This window comes from Neovison vison, chromosome 8, assembly GCF_020171115.1.
Source record: "Neovison vison isolate M4711 chromosome 8, ASM_NN_V1, whole genome shotgun sequence".
In the NCBI taxonomy this organism is placed as follows: domain Eukaryota; kingdom Metazoa; phylum Chordata; class Mammalia; order Carnivora; family Mustelidae; genus Neogale; species Neogale vison.
The window spans coordinates 105,539,970-105,562,723 of record NC_058098.1 but is presented as its reverse complement, the minus strand read 5'-3'; the positions used below and the strand labels follow the sequence as shown (position 1 = coordinate 105,562,723).

Genomic DNA, 22,754 nt, shown 5'->3' with positions numbered 1-22,754 from the left:
GGGGCTGGGGCTGGGGTCATCACCTTTGGAGGGAGAAGGCCTGGGGGGGTGTTCTGCTGCCCTCTGCTGGCCATGTGAATCCCTGGCTGGGGGATCACCCTGGGCTTGGAGAATTGGGAGGGATTTTTTTGGCCCGATGTTGGGGTGAAAGGGGGCAAAAGTGACCTTTATTTGCAGGAACATGGCACAGAGCTGAGCCCCAACCCTTGTGATCCCTCAAGACCTAAACTGAATCCATTCCACAAGCAAACACTGTCTCTGCTTGGGGACCAGGCTTGGGTAAGGGATGGTGGGTGGAAGACAGTGATTCAAGTGACCCCAGGAGTTGAAGGGGAAGCGGGAGAGATGACACTCCATGGGTCTCCCTAGTGGCCACACCAGGAGAAGGCTCTCTTTGTTTCACCCTGGCCTGAAGGACCCAGAGTCTTGTCTGGGTTCTTAGTTTTGTACCTGTTATGGGAACTTTGCCTTGGTTACTTAGATCCTCCGCATTCATTCAGAGGCAAGGAGGTCCCTCCACGTTCTTATAAAAGGTCTTTGCGATGACCAAACTATTGAGGAGGAGAAGGAAACAGTTCTGAATCAAGGAGGACCGCCTTGGCACCTAGCAGACCTCTTCTCCCCCAGCCCTCTGTCTCCTCCTGTCGTCTTTCCTCTTCTGGGTCCTGCAGCCTCCAGCCAGTTCTGTTCCCTTCAGCCTCTCACTGAGGCCATACTCCGGAAGGCTAGGTTTGGGGGCTAGGTCTGTTTGATGCAGTACTGGCCAGCAGTCTTCCAGAAATGTTTATGTCTCTAGCGAGCAGGTCCTTAAACCCATCATTGCAACACTGTGGCTCTCTGCTGGAGTAGGACCTGGTAGAGGGGGCCCAGGAGGGCTGCCGGGCTCCTGCATTCAAGAACCGGTCACTCACAGCCTTGGGGTGTGGGGGTGGTCACAAATCTTTATCCTACGTGGGTCAACCCGAGCCCCATCTTTTCCTACTCCTTCTCTCTCCCTTGGAACCCAACATAGGGCCTAACTCCTGGTAGGTTGAAGGGTTGTTCTGGGCAGAAGCTTTCTTGAGCAGGACAGAGAGATGTCATCCTTCTCCTCTTTCAGGAGGCTAATGGCCCAGCCCTCGTTGTGTCGCTCACCGTTTGTTCATTTGGGGACCCAGAAAACTCAACAAAGTCTTCCCAACTCCATCCCTCTGGGTTTTCCCAGTGGGGCCCGCCAGGCGGAGGGCCTCCCTGATGACAGCTGAAAAAACCCTCAGAACCTCTGTCACCCACTTTCCTCCTGGGACAACACCCACCCCACTCAGCAGACCACTTGCTCCCAGCCTTCCCCCAGTGAGGAACCCACTCCGCCAGTGGGAACCGGAGCCAGGGGCAAGCCTCCAGCGAAGGTTCTGTCTCCCTGCTTCCTCCCCAGAGCACTGGCCAACTTCAGAGTCAGCCATCTCCCCATCTAACCTTCAGATGACTGCAGACTCTGATTTCAAAAGAACACAGAGGGCTTTCTGCCCAAAATGCCTCTCCCTGGCTCACATGATGTTTGAGCTGACAGATCCTACACCCACCCTCACATCTCTCCTCCACCACTCACTAGCTGGGGTGACCTTCTGCAAGTGACTTAACCTCTCTGAGTTTCCTTTCTTCATCTCTACAACAGAGATCCTAATAGTACTTTCTCATACAGTCCTCGTGAGCATCAAAAGAGTCAATGTCTGGGAAGTGCTCAAAAAGGACTCTGCCGGTCATTGGTGCTCAAGAGAGGGCATCCTTCCATCACCATCATCTTTGCAAATTAGCAAGCCTTGTCAAGGAGCGACCAGAGCTACGACTGACCAATCCATGCCCTTGAGCTGTAGAATGAGGCTCGCAGAGCCTGCTGCCAGGCACATAGGCTGGCGAGGGCATCTCCAACCCAGCGCCCAGAGCTATGCCAGCCCCACGGGGCCGCGGACGAACACGGTACTCCAGGAAGAGACAGTCTTGCGGCCAGATAAGACTAATTCACAAAGCAATTAGTAAAAAATACAAGATAGCTTAAAAGCACTAAATTGTTCAGTGCAGACTATAATTGTCTTAATAAGAAGAACCATTTGTGTAGCATTTTAGCATTTACCTAGCACTTGGAAATACATTATCTCATGTAATCCTCAAAACAAACCAGCCTGGTAAGGACTGGAATTAGCCCACGAGGAACCTGAGGCTCACAAAGGTGAAAAGGCTTGTAATCGTGTGGCCAGTAAGTGGGGGACTCGGGAAGGATCACTTTGGCTTGTTCTAACTTCACCTGGTGACCATGGGATGCGTGTGTGTGTGTGTGTGTGTGTGTGTATGGGTATGTGTGCACAAGTGTGTGTGTGTGTGTGTGTGTGTGTTTGTGTGTATGGGTATGTGTGCACGTGTGTGTGTGTGTGTGTGTGTGTGTGTAATTGTGTGTGTGTGTGTAATTGTGTGTTGGGATAGCCAGGCTGAATGTTTATGGAGTGGGTGCTTCTTTGGATTTTCTGTTCGGAGTTGCCCTGCTCCTCCATTGGCCCCCAAGCTCTCCGGTGGCCAGGATATCCTGTAGTTCATGTTTTGCCTCTGTTAGCACTGTGTTCAGTGGCATTATTCTAGGTCCCTTCTTCCAAGTGTGGTGACCTCTCAGAGTTGGAGGTCTCTGAGCCATCCAGAAGGCAGGGATTTGGGGGGCCCTATGACCCCAACACGGCCCCAAGGCCGTCAGAAATACAGCAGCCAAAGGTATGGAGCTAGTGGCTCAGGCCAGCCCACAGTGCGCATGGGAGCCGGGGCCAGTGCCCATTAGACAGACCCACCAAGCAAGGCTTCAGCAGGCCCCCAGGGCCTCTCAGAGATGCAAAGCCAAGCTCCCAAATCCATGTGAAAGGGAGAGTGGAGGAGGACCCAGAAGCAGGACCACAGCCTGGGGAAGGACAGGAAGCAGCAGACCCCAGACCAGCTGCAGACGACGCAGTGTCATGGAAACTATTCATTGAAACACAGTACCTGGGTTCAAGTCCCAGGCTCTCTGCCCCCTCATGGTGCCACACCAGCCAAGTACTCACCTTGGAGTGCCTCGGTTTCTTCATCAGCAAAATGCGGATAATAACCAAACCTCTGTTACCGGGGGTCGGGTTTCAATCAGCCACTTTGTAAAACATTGCCTGGCACAGAGTAGCTTTGATCAGGCCCATGTGATGACTTCTGGGCACTTTTGCTTCCTTGGTCTTCTTCCTCCCTCACAAATGTTAAAAGTTCTCCTATACAAGTATGCTGGTATAAAGCTGGATTGTAGTCATTGCTCTTGAATTTAAAAGAAACGAAAACATTTTCATAGGCCTCTAAATATATTGTGACTCCTGAGCATCAGACCTATCGTGCCTAGTGGATAAAAGGGGCCCTAGGGCTCCATCCTGCTTGCTAATGTAGATATTACAGTGTCTCTGAAACTGCCTGGTGCTTTGGCCTGCAAGGGCCATTTGTCATTTCTTTAGGAATGTTCTGTCCATCCTCCTGTGGATCCAACATTCCTGCCCTTCCCTCTTTGTACTGAATGCCATGCTTCAATGACAAATTTCCCAGTAGGAGAGTGTCTTCCGGCCTCTGCCTTCTCTCTCTCCCTGGGCATCACAGAGCTGTGGGACGGCACGTTCTGCTGTGGGAATGACAGGCAGGATCAACGTGGATGACAGGCTCCTTTAGACCTCAGGGTTCGGGAAGAGGCCTCTGGAGGCAGGTTGCCCTCTCCCGGCAGCCCTTAGAATGGTAGCAACAGCGTCCTCTAGTGGCCCCCAAACTCCCTCCATGCTGTGCCTGTCTCACCTCTCACCGGTGTTCCAAAGGTGCCCCTTGCGTCCCCCATTGAGAGCATAAGCATTTTTAAAAAGATTTTATTTATTTATTTGACACACACAGAGAGATCACAAGTAAGTCAGAGAGGCAGGCAGAAAGAGGGGGAAGCAGGTTCCCCGCCGAGCAGAGACCCCCAAGATGGGACTTGATCCCGGGACTCCAGGATCATGACCCAAGCCAAAGGCAGTCGCCTAACCAACTGAGCCACCCAAGCACCCATTATTCAGGGAATTTGTAAGAACATTATTCAGGGTGGCTCAGAGGGTTAAGCCTCTGTCTTCTGCTCAGGTCATTATCTCAGGGTCCTGGGATGGAGTCTGGCGTTGGGCTCTCTGCTCAGCAGGAAGCCTGCTCCCACCTTCCTTCTGCCTGCTTCTCTGCCTACTTGTGATCTCTGTCAAATAAATAAAATCTTAAAAAATAAAAAAAAAAGAACTGCAGGTGTCCATTCCATTCCCAGAGATTTGCATGTGAAGGTGGCCAGAAGTTTGCATTTTTGAGACCCAAAGACCATACTCTGAGAACCATCACACAGTTTTTGGGCAGATGGACAATCACAGGGATGCTGCACCCCCAGTTCCTGCTGGTTACAGAATGTGTCAGGCACCAAGCTCAGTTAGAACTGTCAAAGATGGGTCCACAAGACAAGCCACTAGAGTATGCAGAGGAAAGATCAATGTAGGTTTTTTTTTTTTTTTAAGATTTTATTTATTTATTTGACAGCAGAGGTCACAAGTAGGCAGAGAGGCAGGCAGAGACAGAGGAGGAAGCAGACTCCCCACCGAGCAGAGAGCCCGATGCGGGGCTTGATCCCAGGACCCTGGGATCATGACCTGAGCCGAAGGCAGAGGCTTAAACCGACTGAGCCACCCAAGCGCCCCTCAATGTAGGTTTTTATCATTAATTAGTACTTTATTCCTATTCTTATTTTAGCATATGGTTTGTGTGGCTTATATATACTTTAGTATACATATGTTGGGAGAACAAATTTTTAAAATGTTTTGATCAATAGGGGCCAACCCAAAATGTTTTAGCCCATTGTGTTAAACAGGGGTTCTTGTCTTCAAGAAGCTTCAAGATGAGGGGGTAATGTCTAATGTGGAAAACTATAAAACAGGATAAAAGGGAATAAACATCTTAGGAAAGCTACTGTTGATGATTTTGCCAGAATCAGGAGCCCTTATGTCCATCCAGGCTGATGAGGGACAACTCCACGGTCAACAATTTGCAGAAACAATGATTCATCAAAGGACTGTCCCAGAGGCAGGGTGGAAGGCACAGAGAGGAGAGTAGGGGAGTCATAGTCTCAGAGGAATGGACAGTATGACTTCTCTGGGGCAGCGTAGTTATGGAGGTACCCATGGAAATGAAGGCACTTCGACTTTATTTAGTGGTGCTGTGACACCCGCCCTGGGTTCACAGAACAGGGGACCCTGATACAAGAGCAACAGAGCAACTTGACTCAAGTCAAAGCCAGCCTGGCTATGCCGGAGCACTCAGGAATGAGCCCTCTGCTGCCAGCTCAGGCCCTCAATGATGTTCCGAAGCATCAGCGTCCAGTCGTCACCCTTTCGCATGGGTGTGCAGCGCGTCTCCTTGAACTCCAGGGCCAGGATCTCCGCGGGGGTCTCTGGGGTCAGCCCGGCAGCCAGGACAGCTTCTGGGAACTTGGCTGCAGAAGCAGGGGCCAGACAGCACCGGGGAAGGCTATGGGGTGGGGCAGGTGGGAACAGGAGGGCAGGCCAGAGACCAGACAGAGAGATGTGGAAAGGAGGAGGCGAGGAGGGGAGAGGAGAAGGAACAGGGGACGTAGGGATAGGGTGGTGCACAGAGAAGAAAGGAAGAGAGAGAAAGAGGCAGATGTTGGGTACCTTGAACTTATCTCTGCAGACACTGCCAGGGAAACTGCTCCTCTTTGTGGGAGACCCAGCTCAACCACCACCTCTCTGTGGCTGCCCCCCAGAGGGCTGTCACACACCCTCCTCTGGGACCACAGTTCTCAGGGCACAGCTCCTGCTCGTGAAAGCCATTTGTGCAGATTCCTGCCTCCCCTGCTTGGGGAAGAGGAGGGCCCCCTGAAAGCCAGAGTACCCCGGTGACCCAAGCACCCTCGGCCCGTACCTGGGCTGCTGCCGGTCGGTCTGCTGGTAATGGTAACTCACAGCCACAGCCGAGTGAGGGCACAGCAGGTACTGGTTCTCTTCCCAACATCGACTCATGGTCCGGGTGATGGCCTCATCCGACACGGACTCAGACGTCATGGCCTCTGAAAGCTGACAGGTCCCGGGGTCAGAGGGGTGGGAATCAGAGTCCAGGAGGTACCCGGGAAAGCGAGCCAAAACGCACTACGTAACACAGGCAGCCAACACCAGACACTCAGAAAGAATCTCCAGACTAAGTTGCTCAATTTCAGCTCAGAGAAAAATCCGGTTCCCGTGTTTCCCAATTTTAAGTTGCTTCCCTCAGCTTGGGGGAAGGATCCTTTGAGTTTCAGGTCCATAAATTTAGTTCAGATTAGCTCATGAATTAGCAAGTTTGTATATAGTCTTGTTCAACAAACGGACAAAACTCAGAAGGTTAAGGGCATTCAAACATTCCTGGTGCCCTGTCGTTGGTACAAACCCTTCCAGTGGGTGCAATGAGCTCCTACCCAGTGGAGCTCAGGTCACGCCTCCTCCAGGAAGCCTCCCTGCAACCAGCAGATAGAGGAAGACTCCCTTCCCACGGCCCCTTCAGTGGGGAGGGTTGATCGGATCATTCTCTGAAAATTTATTGTGTGCTATCGATGTGCCCATCACCCTGCCTATATATGCGTACAGCAGAGACCACAAGTGCCATAAATCCTTTGTACAACTACCTGTCTCATTAGGGTTTACGGTAAAGAGAGAATGTGTTTTCTCTCTTTGTTTATCTCTAGTACGTAGCATGGTTCCTGGTTACAGGAGATATGTGGAAGGAAGGAAAGAACGAACGAGTGAGTGACAGCTGTTCCAGCAGATGGACAGTCTTGTACAGCCAGGGAGAGAATGAAGCAGGGTGGGATGTGGTGACTATGCTCCTGGAGCACCTCATTTACATGAGGAGAATGAACCATTAACCGAGTAAGTTGATCTTTGTGTTATGGTCTGAATGTTTGTGTCCCCCCACCCCACCCAAATTCATATGTGAAAAACTGAATCCCAGTGTGATGGTATCAGAAGGTGGGACATTGGGAAGGTCATTGGTTGGGGGGCACCCTCGTGAATGGACTTAGTGTCTTTATAAGAAGAGGCTGGAGAGCTAGCTGCATGCCTTTCCACCATGTGAGGCTATGGACAACACATTGACTGTCCGCCATTTCCATGGAAGTTGCTCCCACCAGAATGCAACCATGCTGGCACCCTGATTCCAGACTTCTGGCATCTGGAACTGTGAGTGATAGATGCCTATTGGTTATAGCCAACTCAGTCTCTACTTTGTTATAACAGCGCCAACGAAGACAGAGTGCGTGTCACAGGAAACATCCAAATTCCACTCCGGTGTGCATGGGTGGCTAAGGCCAGAGAACTATATCCAGTTCTGGAAACAACCTTTAAGACAGTCATTGGCTAGGTGAAATTAGGTCACATAAGGGACAGCTAAAGGGACAGGGAAGACTCAGGGGAGAAATGGAAATTCTCTTCAAATATGGGAATCACACGGCTCCCCCGTGCAGAGTTCAGTTGAAAGGAGGAGATCCCAGCTCAACATACAGAACTTCGTAACGATGAGAGCTGGTGTGAGGTATGAGGTCCTGGTCCCTGGACATAGAGTCTGGACGACTTGGTGGGACATGGTAGAGAAAATTAAAGGCAATGTCAACATACAAAATCCTTTTTCTTAAGGCAAAATAAGTAGATCATCACCAGGTTGCATTAAAATAAAATCAACGAGGGCACCTGGGTGGCTCAGTCAGTTAAGGGTCCAACTCTTGAGTTCGGCTCATGTCATGATCTCAGGGTCGTGAGATCAAGCCCTCCTTCAGGGTTCCTGCTGAGTATGGAGACTGCTTAAGATTCTTTCTCTCCTTCTGCCTTTGTTTTCCCCCAACCCCCGTCCACTTGCACGCACGCTCTATCTCTCAAAAATAAATAAAATAAAATAAGATAAAAGCAACCCTTCCCAACTAGATTCCTATCACTCTGAAGAAATAACATTTCTCCTTTTCCTTTTAAAAAGACGGCTCAAGAGGATAATGTTGCCAATTGTTGCTACTGCTGAAAATCAACAACAATAAATAGAAATAAAAATAGCTAATGTACCAAGCCCTATATTTCCAGGGAGTATACAAAGTGCTTCATGGGCATTATTTGACTTCAATCTTCAACAGTGGTAGGCATTCTTGTAAGCCCCACTTTATGTATGAGGAAACTGAGGCACAGAATTTAAGAAACGGGCCCTGTCTCTAAACCAATGCTCTCTACTGTGTCTCCTCATTAATAAATTAATCCATGGAAAGTGACTGCAGAGGTGCCCGCCTCATTGCAGGTGCTCAAGAAACAGGTCCCCTCTTCCCTTAACCAGATCTCCAAACCCAAGTTGGGTTTCACAGCTGCACCCTTTGCTTTCTCTGTGGTGCGTGGGTGGTGACTGACCTTGTCATGCAGTTCCTCGGGTAGACTCGTGCTTTGGGTCCTTTCAAACTGCTCCATGAGGGCTCTCGTCCCCTGGCTGTCAGAGCCCGACAGCAGCCAGAAAATCCTCTCCATGTTGTAGGGCACCTGAGCAGGAAGGCAGGGTGCCAGGACCCCACGGACCTCAGCCCTTGTCCATCCCACCATGCCACCATCCTGGGTCAAGCGCACACTTTCCCACAGGTCCTACCTGAATGTCCATGGCTGAAGCCAAGGTCAGTTTGACGGCCTTGGACAGAGAGAAGTCTCCCCGCTGCACGGTCCTGTGGATGATGTCATTGCAGTTCACAGCCACGACCAGGCGGATGGGCAGGCCCATCTTCTGAGCAAGGCACCCAGCTTAAGACGGGAGAGGAGAGGACCAAAGCTTTCTCAGACATCACGTCCAAAATACAAGAAATAAAAGGAAATTTATACAAATTGGATTTCATCAAAATTAAGAAACTTTGGTGCTCTTTGAAGACTTTCTGTGCTTCAAAGGACACGATCAAGAAAACGGAAAGGCAGCTCACGGAATGGGAAAGAATATTTGCAAATCCTATATCTGATAAAGGACTGGCATACAAAATATGTAAATAACTCTTACAGCTCAACAATAAAAACACAAATATCCCAATTTAAAAATGGGCAAAAGACTGAGACAAACATTTCTCTAGAAGATATACACATGACCAGTGAGAACATAAAAGTTACTCAACATCAGGGAACTAGAAACCGAAGTCAGAGAGACATACCATTGCATGTCCATTCGGATGGCTACAGTCAAAGCGTTGGTGGGGCTCTGGAGAAATTAATACCCTCACATGTTGTGTTGGGATGGGAATAGCAAATAATGGGAATACAAAATGGTGCAGCTGCTTTGGGAATGTCTGACCATTCCTCAAAAAGTTATGACTTTTTTTTTTCTGTGACCCAGAAATTCTACTCCTAGGTATACATACTCAAGAGAAATGAAAATACAGGTCCACATGAAAACTTAAGACACCAACGTTTACAGCAGCATTGTTTATAATAGGTACGATACTGAAGCAATCCCAATGCCCAATAATGATAAATGGATAAACAGAGGTGGTGTTTACATACAATGGAGTATTATTCAGCCACAGAAAGGAACCAAGTACTGATCACAATGTCAATGAAACCGAAAACGGTAAGTGAAAGAAGCTAAAAAAAGGTCACTTATTGTATGATTCAATTTCTATAAAATGTCCAGAATAACCAAATTGATAGAGACAAAATAGCCAAATTGATAGAGACAAAATAGATCAGTGGTTGCCTAGAGCTGGGGAGATGCGGGGAAATACGGAGTCACTGTTAGAGGGAACACGGTTTCTTTCCAACGTGATGGAAATGTTCTGAAACTGACTGTGGGGACGGTTGCACAAATCTGACATATACTAAAAACTATTCAGTTGTACACTTTAAACAGGTGAATTGTATAGTATGTATATATATATGTATACATAAAATTATGAGTTATACTATATAACAGTAAAGCACACACACACACACACACACACACACACACAAACAGGAAAGAAGAGGAGATGCTACCGTCCCGATACTCTTCTCCACCCCCATATGTCTCCCCACCTCTCTTCCTCTCCCTCTCTCTCTCACACATACATACACACCAGGCACACCTGCTCGCTATCACTTGCAGAAGAGAAAATGAAGGTTCTGGGAAGTTGAAATGACCCACCCCAAGCCTGCTGGATGGCACACACGCTAGCCCCCGACTCAGCCTCCTAGCAGCGGCCCCTTTGGACACCCTGTTCCTCCAGTGCCCTCGGCCCACACAGCCAGCAGCTCCTGTTTGCATGGAACAAACAAAGAATTCCTCACCCTGGGAGAGGGAGAGTCCATAAAGGTAGTCATTCAGGAAGGTTTTACCTACTTCCATGAATGGTTCCTCTCTGGTGGGTCGTTAAGAGGAGTTAGGGATCACCACCCCACCCCAACGTCACTCTGCCTTTTGCAAAAAGCACTTTCACATTCTTATTTCCCACTTGATCCGCTTGTAAACATCATGTTCTCTGTGTATGGCGGAGGAGAAAGGGACGCTCACCAGGGCCCAGGGGCTTAAATTTCCACAGCCAGTTCCTGACGGAGCAGAGAGGGATGGGAGCGCTCTCTGCAAACACCTGTTTCGCGCCAGGCACTCTGGTGGGCCCTGGGACGCGTGCAGGTGGCACCATCCACAGGAGGCTGATGCAAATGGGGAGCTCAGTGGGCTTCCCCACCGTGGGTAGTGAAGACGGCCCCAACCCCATGGGAGTGCAAGAAGTCAGGAAGCCCCCAGACCACTGAGCTGCTTCTGCGGTCTCACTGAAGACCTCCTTGGCGCCCATCAGAAGCAATGCCGCCTACAGAAGCATCTGAAATGGTCACTGGCGAGGAGGCAGCCTCGGAAGCTCACAAGGGGTCGCAGACTCTGGAGGAGTGGTCATCCTGGCTGTGTCCCCAACCGGAGTGTAAGCAGGGACCAGCTGGCTAACTTCCCTGTGCCTCCACTTCCTCTTCATTAAGTGGAGACAGCAGTACTGTCCTCACAGATGCGTGTGAACATTAAGTAAGTTGATCCGTGAAAAGCACGTGGAGGGGCGCCTGATGCATAGGAAGCGCTGGAGACATGCTTATTCTTATTCTAGAAGGTGGTTTCATGGCCACGCAAAGGTACAGTGCAGCGCCCTTGCAAAGTTCATGCCCACACGTGAAGGATCTTACTTGCACTTCACGGGAGCCCTGAGAGATATGATAAGCTATCCAGTATTGCTTTTACAGCTGAGCGGCTGGGTCTAAGGGACTGCCCCCAGGGCCATTCTGCTGGGGCCAGACCTCCTTCCACCTCACGCAGTCTCTGGGTAGGGACTCTGGGGTGGGAACATGTTGTGCTGGCTGCCCTCACAGCAGGCCGCTGGCTGAGGCCGGGAACAAAGTCCGCCTCTCTGGAAGCAGGCCCTGGCAGGCCAGCAGAGCAGCTGAACCTTGACCGCATCTCTCCACACTCTCCTGAGGGGGGTTAGAGCCCGTCCTTCCCTCCTGCAGCGAGCAGCTGAGCTGTCCTCCCCGCGAGTGATGGGGAGGTTTGTTGGGGGCTTCTCCTGCGTGGTTGCCTGTCACCTTCAGAGCGAGGACAACGGTCTCCTCACAGTTGCAGCCGAAGGGCAGCTGAGAGGACGAGGGCTACCGGCATTTTTCTGCAAAGACCATCTCTGCCCAAGGGCCTCCTTACCTGCTAGATTACCGGCAGCCCCTGTTGGCACAACCACCTCCACAGGGGGCAGGGGGTGGGTGTCCAAGGATGGCGCGCACTGGAAATAAGCGAAGAAGTGGTGGGCCATTTGCACGAGGACCCGGGACCAGTTGATGGAATTCAGACTCATCAGATTGTGCTTCTTGACAAAAGCCACGTCAGCAAACACAGCCTTGATTGGCTCATCCAGCTCATCGCTGTTGCCTTCCACTGTCAGGAGAGAGAGGGGAGGGGAGCTACCAGGAGCACGGAGAACCCCCAGTCGGCACTTGCCTGCAAGCAGGCCTTCCTGCACTGGGCCCACCCAGCCGGGACCTTCACTCAGCCTTGGTTTCTGCTCTCCCATGTCGTGGCCTGGCTTCCTAGACTTGAAACTAAGCAACTCAAGGAAAGAAACCATGTCTTATATTCTTGAGGTCATACTTCCAACATTTCTATCATTACATAAAATTAGACATAAACCGTCAACCTTCTGGGATGTTGGGAAAAGGCCTCCTCCTTGGAGTCCGTGCCCGCTAGCCCCACTCTCTAGGAACAAGGAGAGATGGTTTCTGAGGCTATCGTGTGGCAAGAGGCGGATCTTTTCTTTACTCCTCGGTCCTTTACCAGGACTTGGGGATACAGACTATCTGTTCTCATATGCTCTCATATCATATGTTCTCATATGTTCTCATATCCCTTCTCTCAGTTAGATCAAAGAGAGTCATTCTGCTTTCTGCTCCCACGTGGTAGGTAAGCTGGCATGGACCTTTCCTCCCTGAGCTGGGTGTGGGCACAGTTTAATTTATGGATGATTACTGGGTTAATTTACAGGTGAGTTGGCTACTAATCCAACTTGCCCTCCTTAGTCCAGTTCAACTAGCCACCAAGCCAATATTGATCTCTTATCTGACATCTGGGTCTATTTCTCCACCAAACTTGATCCAACTTGAAAAACAGGGGTAAGATTTACTGCAGGAAATGCCAGAGTAAGCCCCAAGGTTGTTACTCATTCCACTTTGCACTATTTATCGGCAATGAGGCTATGGGGCTAACCCCAGATCCACACACCAGCGGGATGTTTGCTGGGGTTCTAGGAAAAGATTTACTTCTCTTAAGACGAAGCCCAAGGAAGAGAGACTTAGTTACCTGAAGTAAGCATCATAAGCCATGAGGGAGATGAGCCTTAGGATTGGGAAGGCAGAGCAGGGAATGCAAATAACCTGGGTCTCTGCTGAGGGACGGCTAAGTCGCTGAACCGACTCTTCAGGAACCCATTCGGGGACTGACGTAACTATTCCAGTTATATAAGCTGGAAAATACTCTGTTCGAGCTGGTCAGAGTTAGATTTTTCTGTTACTTCCAGCCAAAAATATCCTAAATGATGTATAACTAGCACTTGTTCATTATTCTGTGCTTAAGAAGAACCAAATACAAAATATATATGGAAATTAATGTCTTTAAAAAACCTCAGTGTCCAATGCATAACAATCCAGGTGGCCCGTCCCTACTCCCTGAGCTCCCTGGTCTAAGGGAAAAGACATGTCCACTCTTAGCTCCAGAAAAAACACCCGTCCTCCTAGAAACCAGGTCAGAAGATTCCAGAAAGGAAAGGAAGGACCTGAACAGGTCTATTTAGGAACAAAACTTAATATATGTAAAGTCCGCTGTCTTATTTTCTTGATGCTCAGAACACGGATAAAACAGAAACGTCCCTTGGGCTCCAGCAAGAAAACATTTATGACATAGGGCACTCATGACCATCCACATTTCTCCTACTATTTTGCAAGTGGGCACTGTTCTCTGCTCCATGGTCAGTAACGGAGCTTACACACAAGTCCTCGTGTAAAAGCCCTCCAATACCTGGTATAAGGCAAGAAGGGAGTAGGTGGCAGGACAAATGTACAAAATGTTATTCTCTGCTTCAATTCTAGGCAAAAATCGTCCTAGATCTGTAACTAGCAATCGTAGTGCTTAGGGCGTAACAGGGACCCTCGGGAGCCCAGATATCACACATACAAATTTTGCAATGAGTGCGGGAAAATACAGCCAAATATGGGCAACGACCAATGCTAAGGGACATGTAAGATTTTCCAACTGCATTAGCTAAACCCAGAACTCTTCACTGGAACGTGTAGGTGCTTATTAAAGAAAAGTGTAGAAGGGGCTTTGGGCTTACTTTTGAACTCATGGACAAAGGATCTTCATGCTACCCCCATGAGTAAGGTCTGTCTGCCCTATGCTTTTGCTCCTTGACGAAATCCGTGTTCTATGAAAAGCACCCTCTGAGGGGTCATACCAGGAGCCTGGGTGAGGTGTAGGAGGAATGCCTCCTGCCACCAACTTCTCTCCTGCTAAGTGAGTGGCCAAGCAAGGCCAGGCCTCCTGGACAGCTTTCCCAGGGCCACAGTGTACAAAACCTCACCAAGACCCCCTACTCCTCATACCCCCATCTCTACTTTGGGATTACCTGGGTTCTAGCTAGGTGTGAAAAGTGGAAATAAGCACATACGGCTCCCCTCAAGCTCCCTCTGTCCTTCTCGAGTCTCGATTTCTACAGAACAGATGCCCAGTGGGTACTACTGAGTAGTTTCCCACACCTGCTAACCAAATGCCTGACTGAGTAGTTTCTAGACCATAACGGAGGGCATGAGCTGTTACCATGTAAGGGCACATTCTTTTAAAATTATTATTGAATGTCTTTGTGTCCATTGAAGTTCAGGGCCCTGGAACAAAACCCAAGTCACTTGGCTCAGGCTGTGGGTCTGGCGGCGGCCTGAATATATGGCGCCAGTAGGGTGAACCCACACAGAAGTGGCGTTCTTTGGGGTTTGGTGTTCAACCGCCACTTCTTGGGTTATACCGTCAGTAATGGTTTGTGCATTTGTCCCCTCCAACAGCTTCTGAAACTGTGTTGCCAAGAGCTTGCCCAGAGCTAAGCCAAGGCATATACCAACCTCATGACTGATGAAGGAAGCGAGGGACAGAGGAAAGGCAGGAGGAAGGATGGTCAACTCATCACCTGGCCAGTTGTACTCCAGCCCATCTCCCAAAACAGACGCCCCTGAGGCGGCCACGCTTTCCCTGGAGCCTCCATCCCAGCTCTCACCTCCGAACACATGGACATTCTCCCTCAGCACCGTGGTCATCTGGAGCTCTTGGATCTTCGTGCAGTGACCCTGGGGCAGCAGAACGATGATGTCCACGTTCTTTGCTCCTTGAACACTCTCAATGGCAGCACTCCCTGTGTCCCCAGATGTTCCTGGATAGGAAGAAAAAATAACCCTCCCCTGTACAACAAGGGCGATGGAAAAGGAAAGAAGGGCCTCTAAAGCAACGCTGCCACAGGAGGCAATGTCTACTTCAGATACCTGGAGAGCTGGAACCTCGTACTTAATCTGGGGTCCACTCACCTCCTAGAGACCAGGGGACAGAAACCAAGGCATCTGTGAACTGGGTACCATATAATCTTACATATATTGGTACTTAAAATATTATTCTGAGAAGGTTCCGTAGCCTCCACCAGACTGACAAAGGGGTCCACGACACAGGAGAGGGTGACAAACCCTCCTCTAGAAGAACCAGTCACACATGCTCCTCGAGCCATCCATGCGGAGCACCCTATGGTAGACACTGGCACATCAGGGTGCCTACAGGGCTCGGCCCTCGTGCCCACCATGCACACCTACAACCACGGTGACGTGCTTCTCCTTCTTCTCCAGAAAGTACTGCAGGAACTGTGCTGTGCAGCCCAGGGCCAAGTCCTTAAATGCGTATGTGACCCCATGCCACAGCTCCAACACGTTCAGCCCGTTCCTCAGTCTGGACAGATGGACCACCTCTCTGTGGCGGAATCTGTGGAAGGCTTGGTCGATCAGATCTGTGCGGGGAGAGAGGTGGAACAGCGGGGGAAGGCCTGAGCTTGGCCTCAGGTTCTCCAGTTCTCCCCCCAACACCACCCTGTCTCTCTATGCTTTGAAGGTCAAGTTTCTCTCTCCTGCTACCCAGTATGAGACCGGAAACGTTTACCCCAAAGGAGACTATAGGTGAATAGAATTACTGAATCCTAGGCAAAAGTCTGAAAAGACATGAACCACACTGTTCGTAGATTCCTGAGTGATGCCCCCCAGAGAAGAAAAATAGTCTAAGACTTCCATCTTTCACTTCATAAATGTCATCATTTGGATGTCTTGTGGGCATGCACGCCAGCTGAGGTTCAATTCAACAATTGTGCAACAAATGGATCCATGTCTCATCTCTTCTAACATTCCTTCCTAAAGACCAGACGTTGTTTGTTTTTGCTGCACTAAATTTCACACCTGTGAAACCAGAGCCTGGGGTTGGTTTACATATAATCCTGCCCAAGGCAGGTTCATCTTGGGTAGTGCTTCTCAAACTTTAACTGGCAAACCAATCACCTGGGACATTAAAATGCAGATCCTGGTTCAGAAGGTCTGAGGAAGGAAGAGAATTCTAATAAGAGCTTAGGCAATGCCAACAGTGCCATCAGACCACATTCCTGAGTGGTCCTCTTCTTCCAGCCTTGAACTCTCACCACCACATTGTGGATTCGTTCCCATGTCTGGCCCATGGACCAGGAGCACTAGTGTTATCACTGGCAGTGATATCACCAGTGATATCAGTAGCAGCATTATCACCAGCGGTACGAGTATTATTGGTCGGAATGCAGAGTCTCAGGCCCACCCCAGACCTACTGAATCAGAATCTGCATTTTAACAGGATCCCCAGGGAAATCAATGGGCACATTCCAGCTTGAGAGGAGTTGGTCCAGGACACTCTCCAAGTCCCTTCTGGAATTACCATTCAAGGAAACAGAACAGTCATCTGAGGGTCCACGTGCTTTATATACAGGTAGAAAACAGCCCAACATTCAAGCACCTCAGGATGTTGGTGAAGTCTCTAGCCTCAAAGAGGTTTTTGAAAAATAAACTAAGGGAAAACATTCTCTGCAGATCACCATGGCATTCATCTCATTGGAGATGGACGGTGGAATGGATAAACTCTCTGGGAATATTGCCATTTCTGGGCTTCTAGAATGTGGGGGGAAAAAATCTCCAACGTTTGGGAAATAGGACTAGAAACCTCCTAGGGGTTAAGGGATGGATTTGCAGCTCTGGTGGGGGCTGGACTGGCAGGGGAATGAGGTGGGAGAGTAGGGAGGCTGGGGATGCTCACCGTTTAAGACATCTCGTGGAATGAGCTCAGGACCAATGAAGAGGGTGCACAGCTCCTTTACCAGACTGGGGTAGGAGAGTGAACTCCACTGACGCAGGGTCTCTATGCCCAACTGTGGGAGCTCCTCGGGCATGAAGAGACCGCCATCGGGAGCATAGCCAGAGAAGAGGGCCCCCTCAAAGTCGACCCGTGGGGCCATCCCCCTAGTGCTGACGTACCACATGATCCCGGTGGCCTGCAAAGGGAACAGTCCCAGAGGCACCTGATCTCCAAGCTCAGTACCCCACAGCTGAAGCTGAAGTGTACACGCACTCTCAGCTAGCCCCTGGACCACCACTCATGGGGGTAAGCATCCCAGCCTGAGAGACTGGAGCCCTGTCGAGTCTCAAGCCAGCTTCCTCTGGGACAGTCCAAATGATCTCTCCAGTCAAAATGAGGCCAATTCACTGACTTTGGGAGAGGGGTTGCCAAGTCATATCAGGAAAGGAGAAAGTTTGGTCCTCACTGTGGAGGAATAAGGGAACTGGGAAAAGATCATAGCAATAAGGCAAGCGCCATTTTGATAGCCCTCTTGATAAAGAGAGGATCACCACAGTTGGTCAGGCACGCTTTTGAGAGATAAGTGGGTCCACTTTTGACGGTTATACAGCAATGTTGCCTATAACCTAGTGGTTCCTCACTCTGGTTGTTTGTTAGAATTAACTTGGGAGCTTTTTTTTTTTTTTTTTTTTTAAGATTTTATTTATTTGACAGACAGAGATCACAAGTAGGCAGAGGCAGGCAGAGAGAGAGGGAAGCAGGCTCCCTGCTGAGTAGAGAGCCTGATGCAGGACTCGATCCCAGGACCCCGGGACCATTACCTGAGCCGAAGGCAGGTACTTTAACTCACTGAGCCACCTAGGCGCCCCAACTTGGGAGCTTTAAAGAAAGTATTCCTATCTGGGCCCCTTCCTGGATCAATGAGATTAGAACCTCTATGTGAGAGGCTCCATGGGTGATGTTACTGTGCAGTGAGGGTTAAGAAGACAGTAACCAACTTGTCCCACTCTGCTCGGGACCTTCCCAGTTTTAGAACTGAAAATAGCATGTCCCAAGAAAACCCATCAATGCCAAACAAACTAGAACGGTTTGGTCATGCTAGTTGAGAACCAGTGCCCTACCTCTAGGCCTAATCCTAGAATCGTTAGAAGCGCAGGCAAGCTACCCTTAAGACAGTCTAGCCAAGGCTAACTGGTCCTGTGTGGGCTCAGGACTCTGGGGTTATGGCAAGGGGAACGTCCAAGGGCGCCCAAGGCCTAACTCTGGTCCCAGTGCCCCCTCAGTTAGGGTCTCAGGAGCCAGGTGCCAGGTCCAGGAGCTGAGCTTAACGCTCTGAATACCTTTCTCTGGCCCCTGGAGGTGAGGTGATTCCAGGAGCTCTGGTTTTAAAGCCTTAAGGCCAGGAAACATTTCAGGAAGGGCTAGCAGGTAAAGAAATTTTCTGACAAAAAGTGGGGCAGGGCAGGAGGGCCTGAGGGCCTGGAGCTGAGGGCCTGAGCAACTGGCCACTGATAGCACACAGACCCCGTCGGGGGCGGAGGCCCCCCCGCGGTCTCAAGCAGGCCCCGGCTTAAGGTCCCCGGGCACCAGTCCTCCGGCTAACCAGGCCCTGGGTCAGGGAAGGAGGTTTTGATAAGGCCCGCAGGATAAGGCACGCTCCCGGCCTCTGAAAACACGTTGGACTTCTCAGTTTCGGGCTCCCGGGTACTGCAGAAACCCTACAGGCCGCGCAAAGCCTCGGAAACCCTGGACCCGCCCTGGTTCCTCCGAGCGCTGGCAGAGCGCCGCCGCTCAGAGGTTACGAACCGGCGGGGAGGCGGACAAGCCGCGCGGTAAAGTCAACCGCGAGTTCAAGAGCGAAGATTAGCGGCCACCGAGGACCGCCCCCCAACCCCCCTGCCCCAACGCGATCGCCGGAAGCCGACGGGGGCAGGGGCCCCGCCGCCGGCCTGTGTGCGGGGAGCTTGGTTGCCGAGACGCGGGCTCCGTGGGGCTCCTCCCCTCCCCTCGCCTGCCTTCCCCTCCTCCAAGCCCGGGGATCGGCCGCCCGGGGCGCGAGGAGCCGGAGGGGCTCCCCGGGCCGGAGGTTGGGGGGACGATTACCGGGTCCGCGGCGCAGGCGGCTGCAGGGGGCGGCCCCGGAGGAGGCTGGCCGGGCCCAGGCGAGGCGGAGCGCGCTGGCCTCGGCCGCGGGGTCGGGCTTCCGCCGGGAGAGGGACAAGGACCGCGGGGCGGCGAGGCTGAGCGCGGGAGGCGGCGGCGCGGGAAGAGGTGCCAGCGGGAGCGCAGCCCTTCACCGCTCACTGGGCACGGGTGTGTGTGTTTTAAGTTGGCACGTGTTTAAGGCACCTCGCTAATCACTGACATTGGGTCTCTTCACCTTCACTGCCGCCCTGGAACCTTATTTTTCCGATTAGAAAACAGGACAAGATGGAGGGAAGAACCCCTTCTTTGGACTTCATGCTCCTCACCTGTAAAATCAGACTTCTGGATGAACTCCTTGTTCCTCAGACCCTAGGGCTGGTACATCCTGAATTCGGAATCCACGGGGATACTGGGCATTGTTTAAGCCCTGACAGTTCTTCGTAGGAAAACACTTCTTAACGAAGTACAGATCTATTCTAGAGTAAAAATCCTCCCCTCTTTCTTTCTTTCTTTACTTATTTATTTATTTTTAAAGAAGCAAGACACTTGGGAAAAATGTCCTCTGGACATGGCAAATGCCTCTGGATTCACATTCATTCTCCTGGGTCCCAACTCCCTTAGGAGGCAAAATTTGAGGAGCTAACCTGGTGTCAGTAAGGTTTGGTTTGTGCCTCTCTACTGGGCCTGGTTCCCGTAGTGGACCCAGCTGAGACTCATGGGGGCAGAGGACGCAGATGACTGCCCTCTCTTCCTCCAGTTTATGACATTCTCCTAAACCTGTGGTCTCTGCTTATTCAAGTCACCTCTCTCCAGACCTCAGCCCGCATGTGCTCATTGGACATAGGCACCCAAGCCCACATACCTGCTACTGACTGCCTCCAGTCTGGATAGCCCTCAGATTCCAGAAAGAGAGTCTGACTGTTCAGCTGATGGACTTTTGTCGTGGAGTTCACCCAGAAGCCAGGGAGCCATTCTTAGAGAGGGGTCCAGGCCAGGCAGGACCTCCCAAAGGGTATCTGTTCCTTGTATCAGGTAAACTTTATCACTCAAAGGCCAGGGAGGCCAAGGCACCTGGAAAAAATGCCCTAAGACGCAGCCATATATGTTCCAATGCTCATCACCAACCAGGATGGAGTCTCAAAAACCCTGGGAGGCCAAAAGCACCTTCCACAGAGCTCTCCCTTCAGGCCCCTCGCCAGACTTACAGAGGTCTCAGGAGTTCATTATTCTGTAAGCAGAAGGGAAGGCCAGAAGTTTTTGTAAACCGTCTGACTCCCTCAGAAAGGGGAGGAGCAAAAGGCTTGGGGAGAGAAGAGGTTTAATGTACTAGGAATCCCTGCCCAGGACATTCAGAATAATGCGGCTCTGGAAAAGAAAAACTTCTGCATGGCCTACGAGAAGGAGGACAGAATTCGGAGTGCCAAACAGGAGAGTAACAATGTGGAATTCCCTGAGACTTTTACACAGGACCGACGTTGAGTTTTTATAAGATTAAAAATTGCTTTTATGTACTTATTTTGCTTTTTGACCTTACGGATTAGAGTGCTTAGCTGTCTGTGGCTTTGAAGCCAACACGCTTCAAAGCAGAGCCCCAGGGCCCCTTGAGGTGCTATTTTCTTCCATGTGTCCCTAGAGAGCCAGCAGAGAGAGGCTACTTACTACAAGACTGTGCGCACAGACGGTTTACTACGGTCTCCCTGTGGTGGGATGTAGGAGCTAGGGGCCAGAGCCCTCTTTAAAGGTTAGAGAGCACAGAGGAGCCAGGCTACCAGAGGAGCATGTGGCCTGCCGGCAGCCCACCAGCCATTTGTGCAGGCCACAGGCCAGCACTCAGACTTTTTTTGGAGTTCTGGTGGGGCAAGGGCAACGAGGCAAAGGGGAGAAAAGAGGGCATTCAGACACGGGACACGCCTGGTCTCTCAGAGCATTTTGACTCCCTAAACTGATAATCCATTGTTTTACTTAATGTGTCTGGTGGTTGAGGAGATGGGGTGGTTAGTATTTATGCTCACATACTCTCAGTTACCTTCATTACTCCGAGTTCCTGACTCTGGAACAAGGGGTTCAAATAAATAGTCTCAAATTATCAAGAAAAAACTTGACTAGTATCAGCCCAACTATTTTTTTTTTTTTCCCCAGAAACAGACAAGTGGATCCTAAAATTTACATGGAAATGCAAGGGACTCAGAATAACCAAAACAATCTTGACAAGAAATGACAAAGTGGAAGACTTACACTCCCTGAGTTTAAAACCTAGCTCAAGGCTGTAATAGTCACGACAGTGTAGAACTGACATCAGAATAGACATACAGATCCATGGAAGAGAATTGATAGTCTAGAAATAAACCCATGCACGTACTGTCAACTGATTTTTACAAAGGTACCAAGACTCTTCCATGGAGAAAGAAGAGACCCGAAGCAAATGATGATGAGAGAATTAGGCATCTACATGCAAATGAGTGACTTTGGACCCCTACCTCATACCATATGCAAAATTTATCAAAATGGACAAAGATGTAAGTGTAAGAACTAAAAAAATAAAACTCTTAGAAGAAAACAATGGAAATCCTCATGACCTTGGATTAGGCAATGGTTTCTTAGACATGGCCCCCAAATCAAATGTAACGAAAGAAAAAAAGAGAGAAATTAGGCTTCATAAAATATTAAAGCTTTGGGGCACCTGGGCGGCTCAGTCAGTTAAGTGTCTGCCCTCGACTCAGGTCATGACCCCAGGGTGCTAGGATCAAGCTGTGCAAGGGACTCCCTGCTCAGCAGGAAGCCTGTTTCTCCCTCTCCTACCCTCCCCCTGCTTGTGTTCCCTCTCTCACTGTCAAATAAATAAATAAAAGTCTTTAAAAAAAATTAAAGCTTTTGTGCATCAGGGGAAACTATTAAACAAGTGAAAAGACAATCTATAGAATAAGAGAACATTGGGGCACCTGGGTGGCTAAGCATCTAACTCTTGGTTTTGGCTCAGGTCTTGAGCTCAGGGTGTGGGATCGAGGTCCACATGGGCTCAGCGTGGAGTTTGCTTGAGATTCCTTCCCTCCTCCTTTCCCTCCCCCTTTGCTTCTCCCCCTGCTTATGCTGCATGCATATTCTCTCTCTCTAACGTAAATAAATAAATAAAACCTTAAAAAAATAAATCAGATTTGTAAATCATGAATCTGATCAGAGTCAAGTATCCAGAACATGTAAGAATCTCTTACCACTCAATAATAAAAAGATAACGTAATTTAAAAATGGGCAAAGGATTAAAGAGACATCTCTCCACAGAAGAGCTATGAATGGCCAGCAAGCCCATAAAAAGATGCTCAACATCATCAGTCATTAGGGAAAGGCGCATCAAAACCTGTATGAGATACCACGGCATGGCTACAAGGATGGCTTGCATCAGAAAGATTGTGCTGGTGGAGGTGTGGAATATTTGGAACCTTCATACACGTACCGAGACCTGTTGCTGGGGGGAAGGTAAACTGGAGCAGCCGCTTTGGAAAACAATTTGGCCCTTCCTAGGGATGTTAAAGAGTTTCCAGAAGACCCAGGCTGTTCACTCCTCAGGGCATGCCCAAGAGGATCAAAAACATCTTCCTACAAAATCTTGAACATGGATGTACATAGCAGCCTTATTCATAACAGCC

The 22,754-nt window shown here is 50.0% G+C and overlaps 1 protein-coding gene across 1 annotated transcript; it reads right to left on the bottom strand.

Moving 5' to 3' along the window:
• Positions 1-5,212: 5,212 nt before the first annotated feature.
• Positions 5,213-17,650, bottom strand: THNSL2 (threonine synthase like 2). The gene is made up of 8 exons (XM_044261585.1): positions 16,930-17,650; positions 15,419-15,613; positions 14,843-14,995; positions 11,734-11,964; positions 8,689-8,837; positions 8,460-8,585; positions 5,968-6,119; positions 5,213-5,553 (listed from the first exon to the last, which is right to left on the bottom strand). Exons 1-8 carry the CDS (start codon positions 17,150-17,152, stop codon positions 5,343-5,345), a joined length of 1,440 nt encoding a protein of 479 aa, XP_044117520.1. The 5' UTR covers positions 17,153-17,650; the 3' UTR covers positions 5,213-5,342.
• Positions 17,651-22,754: the final 5,104 nt, after the last annotated feature.

Bases quoted from the DNA above. Each gene is read 5' to 3' on its own strand.
- THNSL2 (XM_044261585.1), bottom strand. From the start codon at position 17,152: ATGTGGTACGTCAGCACTAGGGGGATGGCCCCACGGGTCGACTTTGAG. The intron at 15,614-16,929 runs GTGAGCATCCCC...CTCCCCGCACAG, and splicing joins TCCACGAGATGTCTTAAACG to ATCTGATCGACCAAGCCTTC. The intron at 5,554-5,967 runs GTACGGGCCGAG...CCCACCCCATAG, and splicing joins ACCGACCGGCAGCAGCCCAG to CCTTCCCCGGTGCTGTCTGG.